Source organism: Rana temporaria, chromosome 8 (genome assembly GCF_905171775.1).
Source record: "Rana temporaria chromosome 8, aRanTem1.1, whole genome shotgun sequence".
In the NCBI taxonomy this organism is placed as follows: domain Eukaryota; kingdom Metazoa; phylum Chordata; class Amphibia; order Anura; family Ranidae; genus Rana; species Rana temporaria.
In genome coordinates this window covers 19,653,605-19,665,959 of record NC_053496.1, presented here as the reverse complement: position 1 = coordinate 19,665,959, position 12,355 = coordinate 19,653,605, and the positions used below count along the sequence as shown (strand labels likewise).

Here is a 12,355-nt window from a genome sequence, read left to right as displayed (position 1 = left end):
GTGGAGACAGGGCAGTAAAATGTAATGAGTAAAAATGCACTTACAGAGCAGGGCACTTAGTCCAGTGCCAAGAGTAACAGGCGTGTGTGTGACTGTGATAGCGGGTGACGTCACGCTCTCCCTACCGAACGTTACGTCCCATCCGCTGAAGAAGTCCCGCCCCTGGGACGTAACGTTCGGTAGGGAGAGCGTGACGTCACCCGCTATCACAGTCACACACACGCCTGTTACTCTTGGCACTGGACTAAGTGCCCTGCTCTGTAAGTGCATTTTTACTCATTACATTTTACTGCCCTGTCTCCACGGAGAAACACTATGTGCCTTTTTCTTTTATATTTGGATTGGATGCTTTACTGCTGACCTTCCTTTTGGAGACCTCTTTATCATTGCTGGATTTCCCTTGCTATTGGAGATACCCTTATGGGAATGCTGTAGATGACCTAATCTAATAGAGGGTCATATCTGTGAGGTGAGCGGCCATTGCTACCATTGGTGGAGGTGTTTCTGCTTTATTCCACGCTACAGCACCTGCATGATTTTCTACTCATCACCAGTCACTTTAGAAAAGATTCTTTATGGACTTTCTATTATTGGACTTTTAGCGCTGCACTACCTATTTTTTATTTACTTTCAGGAATTTTATTAATTGAATCCCAGTGTTCAGCTGCTTGTTTTATATGTGTTTTTTATTGCGCTGATTATATTTTCTACATTTGCATAGATACGACCTGCTAGACTCAGAGATACGACGGCGTATCTGGAGATACACCGTCGTACCTCCTTTGAGAATCTGGGCCTTTGTTTTTTTTCTTTGCATGTCCCCCTTAGATCTACAGCAACTGCACTTAAAAGGGTTGCAGGATTTTCCGACGGGAATTGTGTGATTGCAGGATGTTGTCGTATAATCCGACCGTATGTACGTTCCATCAGACAATTGTCGGAATTTACGACAATAAATGTTGGATAGCATGCTTCCAAATTTTCCGAGAAGAAATGTGTGTTGTCGGATTATCCGATCGTGTGTACTCAAGTCCCTTAGAAAAAAATCCAAAGTAAAAACACGCATGGTCAGAAGCAATGCTCACCATAACACAACCTTTCGCAGAAGTTGCCCAAAGGGTGGCGCCAGAGAGCTGAAAAAAACAAGTGGTTTTGTGTTTGTTGGCCGACAATTATTTTCCGTTTGTATGCAAGACAAGTTCACAGCCAACTCCCTGCCAACAAAAGTCCTATGCGTTGTCTGATGGAAATCCGATCGTGTGTACCAGGCTTTACACTACCTTCTCCCAAATGGACAATGCTGTTGCCAAGAATGGCTTCCGGTACTCCTCCATCCAGAGTGGTGACAGAAGTGTGTTACTGGTGGCTGGATCACCAGGTGAGAATAAAGAAAGGCAAACAAAAAAATAAGAAAAAAACAAATGCAGCCTCCACGTCTAGAGATTGGTAAATTACAATATATAAACTTTTTGGGGTTTAAGCGGAGGTCCGGCTTAAAAATAAATAAAAAATAAAAGTCAGAAGCTACAAACACTGTAGTTGCTGACTTTTAATAAGGACACTTTCCTGTCCAGGGTGCCCGCGATGTCGGCAGCAGAAGATGAGCAATGGCTCGGGTCTCGGCTGCCCCGCCGCCATCCTTGGTGAGGGAATCAGGAAGTGGAGCGTTGCGGCTTCACTGCCTGATTCCCTACTGTGCATGCGCGAGCGGCGCGACGCTATGTGAATGGGCGGATGTCTCCAGGGACACACACCAGGTCCCAGGAGACACCGCTCCCCATTTTCCAGGACACACCGCTCCCCATTTCCCAGGAGACACCGCTCCCCATTTCTCAGGAGACACCGCTCCCCATTTCTCAGGAGACACCGCTCCCCATTTCCCAGGAGACACCGCTCCCCATTTCCCAGGAGACACCGCTCCCCATTTCCCAGGAGACACCGCTCCCCATTTCTCAGGAGACACCGCTCCCCATTTCCCAGGAGACACCGCTCCCCATTTCCCAGGAGACACCGCTCCCCATTTCCCAGGAGACACCGCTCCCCATTTCCCAGGAGACACCGCTCCCCATTTCCCAGGAGACACCGCTCCCCATTTCTCAGGAGACACCGCTCCCCATTTCTCAGGAGACACCGCTCCCCATTTCTCAGGAGGCAGTGCGACGAGGAGAACAAAGAAGACCCACCGGGGACAAGGAAGAGGCAGATTAGGAGATCTGCCTAGTAACAGCCACTTCTGGTAAGTATAAAAAAAAAAAAAAAAAAATTCTAATTTTTTGTAGCCTTTTTGGACCTCCAAATTGTTTTTTTAGACTTTAACTGCTTAAGGACCCCTTCACGCCAATATACGTCGGCACTAGGGGACGGCTGGGCACATCCACGTACCTGTACATCACCTTTAAGAGCCCAGCTGTTAGTCACGCTCACGACCTTGTCCTGTGCTCCGTTACCGCACCCGCGGGACACGCGGACCCGATCGCTGCCAGTGTCCCATGATCGGGTCACAGAGCTGAAGAACGGGGAGAGGTAAGTGTAAACAAACCTTTCCCCGTTCTTCCTAGTGTGACTGTCACTGATCGTCTGTTCCCTGTCATAGGGAAGGACGATCAGTGACGTCACACGCAAAGCCACGCCCCCACACAGTATTAATCACTCCCTAGGAAGCACTTAACCCCTTCGGCTCCCCCTACAGGTTAACCCCTTCACTGCCGGTGTCATTTTCACTGTAACCAGTGCATTTTTATAACACTTTTCGCTGTAAAAATTACAATGGCCCCCAAAATAGTGTCAAAAGTGTCCGATGTGTCCGCCATAATGTCGCAGTCACGATAAAAATCACAGATCGCCGCCATAACTAGTAAAAAAAATATATTAATAAAAATTATATAATTCTATCTCCTATTTTGTAGACGTAGGCGCAATAAACGCTTTTTACCAAAAATATGTAGAAGAATACGTATCGGCCTAAAAAATTTTTTTATATATTTTTGGGGGATATTTATTATAGCAAAAAGTAAAAAATATAGGGGCAGATCCACGAAGAAGTTACGACGGCGTATCTATTTTGCTCCGGCGTATCTTTGTTTTGGATCCACAAAACAAGATACGCCTGAAGCTGGGCTAGATCCGACTGGCGTACGTCTTAGTACGCCGTCGGATCTAAGGTGCATATTTACGCTGGCCGCTAGGTGGCGCTTCCGTCGAATTCCGCGTCGAGTATGCAAATTAGCTAGAAAGCCACAAACGTACGTCCGGCGGCGCTTTTTTTTACGTTGTTTCCGCAAGGCTTTTTTCGGCGTAAAGTTACCCCTGCTATATGAGGCGTACTCAATGTTAAGTATGGACGTCGCTCTCGTGTCGAATTTTGAAAATTTTACGTTGTTTGCGTAAGTCGTTCGCGAATAGGGCTTTGCCTAGAATGACATTCACGTCGTAAGCATTGGCTTGTTGCGGGTGAATTTCGAGCATGCGCACTGGGATACCCCCACGGGCAGCGCATGCGCCGTTCAGAAAAAAACGTAATTTACGTTGGGTCAAGTAAAATGAACATAAAACACGCCTACATCTTTAACATTTGAATTCCGCGCCCATACGCAGGCAGATTTCCGCTACGCCGCCGTAACTTTAGAGGCAAGTGCTTTGTGAACACAGCACTTGCCTCTCAAAGTTGCGGCGGCGTAGCGTTAATACGATACGCTACTCCTGCCGAAAATTACGATCCGCTACGTGGATCTGCCCCATAGATTTTTTTTTTTAAATTGTCGCTCTTTTTTTTGTTTATAGCGCAAAAAATAAAAACCGCAGAGGTGATCAAATACCACCAAAAGAAAGCTCTATTTGTCGTAAAAAAAGGACGACAATTTTTTTTGGGAGCCACGTGGCGCAGCCGCGCAATTGTCAGTTAAAGCGACGCAGTGCCGAATCGCAAAAAGGGGCCTGGTCCTTTAGCTGCATATTGGTCCGGGGCTTAAGTGGTTAACCACTTCCGGACCGCCGCATGTACATATACGTCGGCAGAATGGCACGGACAGGCACATTGGCGTACCTGTACGTCCCTGCCTATACGTGGGTCGGGGGTCCGATCGGGACCCCCCCCCGGTACATGCGGCGGTTCCCGTGGCTACAGGAGTGATCCGGGATGAGGGCGCGGCTATTCGTTTCTAGCCGCCCCCTCGCGATCGCTCCCCGGAGCTGAAGAACTGGGAGAGCCGTATGTAAACACGGCTTCCCCGTGCTTCACGGTGGCGGCGCATCGATCGAGTGATCCCTTTTATAGGGAGACTCGATCGATGACGTCATACCTAGAGCCACACCACCCTACAGTTATAAACACACACTAGGTGAACCCTAACTCCTACAGCGCCCCCTGTGGTTAACTCCCAAACTGCAACTGTCATTTTCACAATAAACAATGCAATTTAAATGCATTTTTTGCTGTGAAAATTACAATGGTCCCAAAAATGTGTCAAAATTGTCCGAAGTGTCCGCCATAATGTCGCAGTCACGAAAAAAATCGCTGATCGCCGCCATTAGTAGTAAAAAAAATAAAAAAATAAAACTATCCCCTATTTTGTAAACGCTATAACTTTTGCGCAAACCAATCAATAAATGCTTATTGCGATTTTTTTTACCAAAAATAGGTAGAAGAATACGTATCGGCCCAAATTGAGGAAAAAAAATGTATATATATTTTTGGGGGATATTTATTATAGCAAAAAGGAAAAATATAGATTTTATTTTCAAAATTGTCGCTCTTTTTTTGTTTATAGCGCAAAAAATAAAAACCGCAGAGGTGATCAAATACCACCAAAAGAAAGCTCCATTTGTGGGGAAAAAAGGATGCCAATTTTGTTTGGGAGCCACAACCGCGCAATTGTCAGTTAAAGCGACGCAGTGCCGAATCGCAAAAAGGGGCCTGGTCCTTTAGCTGCATATTGGTCCGGGGCTTAAGTGGTTAAATTGAAGATCATTTCATTTATTTATTTTTTCTATGATAACAAGTTTAGCACAGTAACCGAGAAGGAGATGACTTTAATTTTCCTAATGTTACTCTCAGTTAAAGCATTAGAAAAATAACGCTAACTGTCACATCTAAACTGTCACGTCAGAAAGTCAATCTGATTGAGTAAATAGAATGTAAAAAAAATAAGAATTTCAATGATCTGATAAAAATATACAATATCTGTTGAGTCCTATAAGATGGGCAGCTCCAGGGTGTCATTGTCACCAGTTCAGCACCACACCCATTGGACAGCTCAGTCATCCCTAAATGGAGCTGCCAGCTGGGGTAATGTACCCCCAGGGGGCTATTATGTGACACATTGTACACACAGGCCCCTTCCTCAAATTCAGCCTGGCAGACCAGGAGCACACTTCACTTCACATTATCATTGGGCACAACCTGCAGAGAAGCAGCAAGCCAGGAGCAGACATGGCAGAAAGGAGGAAAGCAGAGAAAGTCCAGGAAGAGGTGCCCACTTACTTCTCCAAGCTGGGCTCAGAAAGTCCCAAACCCAGGCAGAAGTATGGGGGCATGTTCTGCAATGTGGAGGGGGCTTTTGAGAATAAGACCATCAATTTCGAGGCATTGAGTGTTGGCAAAAAGAATGGCAGCAGCAGGAAGATGGATGGGGGCAGTCCTGGTCCTGGTTCTAATGGGCTCAGTGAGTCCAGCAGTCAGAGCAGCAGCCTGGGCAGTGTGGATGGAATGGGAGCTGCTGAGAAGGTGGACCTACAGGGACCTCTGTCTGTCCCAGCGGAGGAACCAGCCAGGCATAGCCAGGTAATGGCAGCATCACCCCCCTCTGTACTGGGGGCTTCATGTCACTCATTACCAGTACTGGCGGGGTCCCACCATTGGTAATATTTTATTATGTGCACTAGTGGTGAAAGAGTGTTAATTATTACTGGTAGCAGAGTTATTAGGTCTATATTAATATTATAATTATCATTATTAGTCCTATATTATTATTATAATTATCATTTTATTATTATTATTAGTCCTATATTATTATTATTATAATTATCATATTATTATTATTATTATTAGGCCTATATTATTATTATAATTATCATATTATTATTATTATTATTAGGCCTATATTATTATTATAATTATCATTTTATTATTATTATTAGGCCTATATTATTATTATTATTATTATTATAATTATCATTTTATTATTATTATTAGGCCTATATTATTATTATAATTATCATTTTATTATTATTATTATTAGGCCTCTTTATTATTATTAGAATTATCATTTTATTATTATTATTAGGCCTATATTATTATTATAATTATCATTTCATTATTATTATTAGTCCTATATTATTATTAGAATTATCATTTTATTATTATTATTATTATTATTAGGCCTATATTATTATTATAATTATCATTTTATTATTATTATTAGTCCTATATTATTATTATAATTATCATGTTATTATTATTATTATTATTATTAGGCCTATATTATTATTATAATTATCATTTTATTATTATTATTAGGCCTATATTATTATTACAATTATCATTTTATTATTATTATTATTATTATTATTATTATTATTATTAGTCCTATATTATTATTATAATTATCATTTTTGTTATTATTATTAGGCCTATATTATTATTATAATTATCATTTTATTATTATTAGCAATAATAGTGGAAGATTGTTAATTACTATTGATAGCAGTGTACTTAGTGGTATATTACTTAGTGGTATATTATTATTATTATTATTATTATTATTATTATTATTATTATTATTATTATCAGTAAATGATTTCTAAATTGTATTATTAGTATTAGTGATGAATGATTGGTAACTTTTATTAGTAACAGTGTAATTAGTAGTATAATATTATTATTATCAGTAAATGGCATCTCATTTTTGTTTTTTATTGTTTGTATTATTTACATCAGTGGTAGAAGTTTGTTCAGGTTTATTTGTAGCAGCGTCACTATTTGTATATTATTATCAGTGAATCATATAGGATGGATATAGGATTGTGTACATGGGATTGTATGATATTTTTTATTTTATTTATTTTTATGGTAGAACTTTATGGCCCGGATTCACGTAGAATGGCGTATCTTTGTGCGGGCGTAACATATCCTATTTACGTTACGCCTCCGCAACTTTTACAGGCAAGTGCCGTATTCTCAAACGAAAGTTGCGGCGGCGTAGCGTAAAAAGGCCGGCGTAAGCCCGCCTATTTCAAATGTGGTAGATGTGGGCGTGTGTTATGTAAATTTTATGTGACCGCACGTAAATGATGCTTTTTACGAACGGCGCATGCGCCGTCCGTGAAAGTATCCCAGTGCGCATGCTCCAAATTAACCCGCCAGAAGCCAATGCTTTCGACGCGAACGTAAATGACGCACAGCCCTATTCGCGAACGACTTACGCAAACGATGTAAAACGTGAAAAATTTTACGCTGTTCCCGACGTCTGTACTTTACAATGATACGCCTCATCTACGCCTCATATAGCAGGGGTAACTTTACGCCGCGAAAAGCCTAACGTAAACGTCGTATCTGTAATGCGACGGACGGGCGTACGTTCGTGAATTGGCGTATCTAGCTGATTTACATATTTCTAGGCGTAAATCAGCGTACACGCCCCTAGCGGCCAGCGTAAATATGCAGTTAAGATCCGACGGCGTAAGATACTTACGCTGGTTGTATCTTAGTGAAATTTTGGCGTATCTGATTCTTTGAATCAGGCGCCAAGATACGACGGCTCACACTCAGAGATACGACGGCGTATCTGGAGATACGCCGTCGTATCTCCTACGAGAATCCGGGCCTATGTGTCTTTTTTCAACCTGACTAACCATGTATTATTATTTGTATTATTATTAGAACTAGTGGTGGAAGATTGATATGATAATTCTTATTAGTAGTAGTGTTAGTAGGGGTATATTATTAATAATACTGTTATTATTAGCAGAGGGTGGTATCCCAGTTTTATCATTATTGTTCGTATTATGAGCAGTCTTGATAGAAGATTGTGAAACTATTATTATTTGTAGTGGTATAGTATCATTGCCAATAAATAGTATCCTAATTTGTATTTATTTTCTATATTATAAGTAGTGGTAGCTGAAGTTTATTAAATATTATTAGTAGTTGTGTTATTAGTAATGTATAATTGTTGTTATTAGCAGTGGATTGTATCAAATTTGTATTATTATTTGTAATATTAATAGCAGTTGTGATAGATAGATAGATAGATAGATAGATAGATAGATAGATAGATAGATAGATAGATAGATAGATAGATAGATAGATAGGAAGGGGCTGGTAAATGTCATTTACTCACTCATACCTCCCAACTTTCTGAGATGGGAATGAGGGACACCTATCAGCAAAAGTATGCAGGCATAAGACACACCCCTTGCCACGCCCCCTTAACCACTTCCATACCAGGTACTTACGCAGCTTCCCGCCCAAGCCAATTTTCAGCTTTCAGCACTGTCGCACTTTGAATGGCAATTGCGCGGTCATGCTACACTGTACCCAAACAAAATTGGCGTCCTTTTTTCCCCACAAATAGAGCTTTCTTTTGGTGGTATTCGATCACCTCTGCGATTTTTTTTTTTTGCGCAACAACTAAAAAAAGGCTGACAATTTGGAAAAAAAATTACGTTTTTATTTTTTTCTGTTAATTTTTTTGTAAATAAGTTTTCTCTTTCAATTACGGGCACTGATATGGCGGCACTAATGGGCACCGATGAGATGGCACTGATGGACATCGATGAGGTAGTACTGACGGGCACAGATGAGGTGGCACTGATTGGCGGCGCTGGTATGCGACACTGATGGGCACACATAGGCGGCACTGATGGGCACACATAGGCGGCACTGATGGGCACACATAGGCGGCACTGATGGGCACACATAGGCGGCACTGATGGGCACACATAGGCGGCACTGATGGGCACTCATGGGCGGCACTGGGCACTCATAGGCGGCACAGATGGGCACTCATGGGCGGCACTGATGGATACTTATGGGTGGCACAGATGGGCACTGATAGGTGGGCATTGGGCATGGATGGGCACTGTGGGGTGGCACTGATGGACACTGGGGTGGCGCTGATGGACACTGGGGTGGCGCTGATGGACACTGGGGTGGCAGCACTGATTTTAGCCAGGTTGCCAGTCAGTGCCCATTTGTGGGCACTGACTGGCATCTTTTTTTTTTTCTTTATGCTTTTTTTTTTTTTTTTTTTTTCCTGTCATTTTTTTTTTTTTTTGCCCACCCTGGTGCTCCAGGGTGGGCATCCCTGGTGGTCCAGTGTGGCGATCCGAGGGGGGGCTGCGCTGATAAACAATCAGCGCTAACCCCCCCCTGTCAGGAGAGCCGCCGATCGGCTATCCTCTACTCGCGTCTGTCAGACGCGAGTGAGGAAGAGCCATCGACGGCTCTTCCTGTTTACATCGTGATCAGCCGTGGTTGGACACGGCTGATCACGTGGTAAAGAGTCTCCGCCGGAGGCTCTTTACCGAGATCGGAGATGCAGGGTGTCAGACTGACACCCCGCATCACCGATGGCCGCGATGCGCGCCCCCACGGGCGCGCGCGGCATGAAATCCTGCAGGACGTTCTAGAACGTCCTGTCAGGATTTCATAACCACTTCCCGGACGTAAATCGGCCATAGGCCGGGCGGGAAGTGGTTAAAGGAGAATAGTACAAAAAGACAAGTTTGTTTAAACCCACAAGTGCTTTTTTTTACCACTACTATTCCTTTATATTGGCTTTTGGAATTTAAAAATGCAGCAATTTAGAAATCAGATGAAAGGTTTAGCGCTGGGAAACACTATTTGAAAGATAACAAGTGTATTTTATATACATCTATACAGATCAGACCAAAATGAGGGACAAATGAGGAGAATGAGGGACAGAGGGACATTGCTCCAAATCAGGGTCAGTCCCTCGAAATCAGGAACAGTTGGCGACCCCTTCCTTTTCTAAATGAAGGCAGTGAACACACCCACTCATTATGTCCATTCATAACTGAAGCATAGTCAACGGTGCTGACTATGCTTCAGTTTGTGAATGAACAGGAAGCCTCGCAGCACAAAGCTCTTCCCAGTCATTAATTGTCCAGAGCAGCTGATGCTGTAGAGAAAGGCGTGTGTGTTTGAGCTTTGTGATGCACACCCTAAAGGTCCGTCCCCCCCCCCAATAGGGGTACATAGGCAGGCGTCATAATGCCGCTCTCTATAGACTTTGGTTTAAAATATATGTGATCTCCATAGACATGGATTTAATTGTCGGGTAAGGTAGATGTGATCTGAAAGAAGGGTGGTGGACTGCTGGGCTCTGGCTGTGTATGGCGCCTGCCAGGGCTGTAGTGGAGTACACACAGGCAGCTCTTCAGACATGGATGTATTTTGCGGTATAATAAATGTGATCTCTATAGACATGGATGTATTGTTGGGTATAGTAGATCTGATAGGGAAGGATAGCGATGGTCACTTGGCTTTCATACCTCCCAGCATTTTCAGATGGGAATGAGGGACATCTACTAGCAAACGTATGTAGGCATAGGACACGCCCCCTGCCACACCCCCTTAAAGGAGAATTAACCCCCAAAAAAAGGTTAATTAAATCCACAAGGGCTTTTTCCTTTTTTTTTTTACCACTACTATTCCTTTATATTGGCTTTTAAAATTTACAAATGCTGAAATTTATAAATTGGATGAAAGGTTTATCTCTCGGAAACACTTTTTAAAATATAACAAGTTTATTTTATATACAATTATATAGATGAGACCAAAATGAGGGACAAATGGGGAGGAAAGAGGGACAGAGGGACATTGCTCCAAATCAGGGACAGTCCCTCGAAATCAGGGACAGTTGGGAGCTATGGGCTTTGGCTGTAAATGGCGCCTGCTAGGGCTGTAGCGGAGTACACTGACAGCACTGTATAAATCTGCATGTATTGTCGGGTATATTATAGAAGTGATTTCCATAGCCATGAATGATATGTAGATATGAGCAGGAAGGATGATGATGGGTTGCTGGGCTGTGGGCGGCTATAGCTATGCCAGGGCTGTAGCGTTGTACAAAGGCAGGCTGTATAAGGATGGAGGATGGTGGTGGGTTGCTGGGCTCTGGCTAACTATGGCTTCTACCAGGGCTGTAGCGGTGTACAAAGGCAGGCAGCACGGGGATGGAAGGATGGTGGTGGTTTGCTGGGCTCTGACTGTGTATGGCTCTTGCCAGGGCTGTAGCGGTGTACAAAGGCAGGCAGCACGGGGATGGAAGGATGGTGGGGGGTTGCTGGCATGTGGCTGTGTATGGCTCCTGCCAGGGCTGTAGCGGTGTACAAGGGCAGGCAGCACAGGGATGGAAGGATGATGGTGGGTTGCTGGGATGTGGCTGTGTATGGCTCCTGCCAGGGCTGTAGCGGTGTACAAGGGCAGGCAGCAGGGCCGCCATCAGGGGGGTACAGGCAGTACACCTGTAAGGGGCCCGGATGGCAACCCCCTTTAAAAAAACAAAATTTGGCCCCGGAGGTCCTCAGTGGCCCGGATGGCAACCCCCCCCCCCCTTTTTTATTTATTTTTTATAAAAAAAAAAAAATAATAATAATATATTTATTTTATTTTTTATTAAAGGGCCAATTTTTTTTTTTTTTTTTTAGGGGTCCGGAGATCCCCAGGGCCCCGGATGACTACCCCCTTTTTTTGATATATTTATTTCTTTTTTTCTCTTTATTAAAGGGCCCAGAGGTCCCCAGGGCCCCGGACGGCTACCACCTTTTTTTTATATATAATTTTCTTTATTTCTTCTCAATTCGCGGCAGCCCCCCCCTTCTCAATTTCTGGGGGCAGCACCCCTTCCCCCCCCCCCCCCCCCGGTTCTCTGCTCCAGGGGGCCCATGCCTGAAGCTGTGTAAGGGGCCCCATAATTCCTGATGGCGGCCCTGGCAGGCTGTATAGAGATGGGAAGATAATGGTGGGTTGCTGGGATGTGGCTGTGTATGGCTCCTGCCAGGGCTGTAGCGGTGTACAAAGGCAGGCAGTATAGGGATGGGAGGATAATGGTGGGTTGCTGGGATGTGGCTGTGTATGGCTCCTGCTAGGGCTGTAGCGGTGTACAAAGGCAGGCAGTATAGGGATGGAAGGATGATGATGGATTGCTGGGCTGTGGCTGTGTGTGGCTCCTGCCAGGGCTGTAGCGGTGTACAAAGGCAGGCAGTATAGGGATGGGAGGATGATAATGGGTTGCTGGGATGTGGCTGTGTATGGCTCCTGCCAGGGCTGTAGCGTTGTACAAAGGCAGGCAGTATAGGGATGAGAGGATGATGGTGGGTTGCTGGACTCTGG

The 12,355-nt window shown here is 43.9% G+C and overlaps 1 protein-coding gene across 1 annotated transcript in view; it reads left to right on the top strand.

The window, feature by feature from the left end:
* Positions 1-5,413: 5,413 nt before the first annotated feature.
* The window catches only part of DPYSL4 (dihydropyrimidinase like 4), a 71,725-nt gene continuing 64,783 nt past the window's right edge, over positions 5,414-12,355 (top strand). The window contains exons 1-2 of the mRNA XM_040361365.1: positions 5,414-5,746; positions 8,359-8,387. Coding sequence (XP_040217299.1) covers positions 5,429-5,746; positions 8,359-8,387 — 347 coding nt within the window. The 5' untranslated portion in view covers positions 5,414-5,428. The remainder of the gene's footprint in view (positions 5,747-8,358; positions 8,388-12,355) is intronic.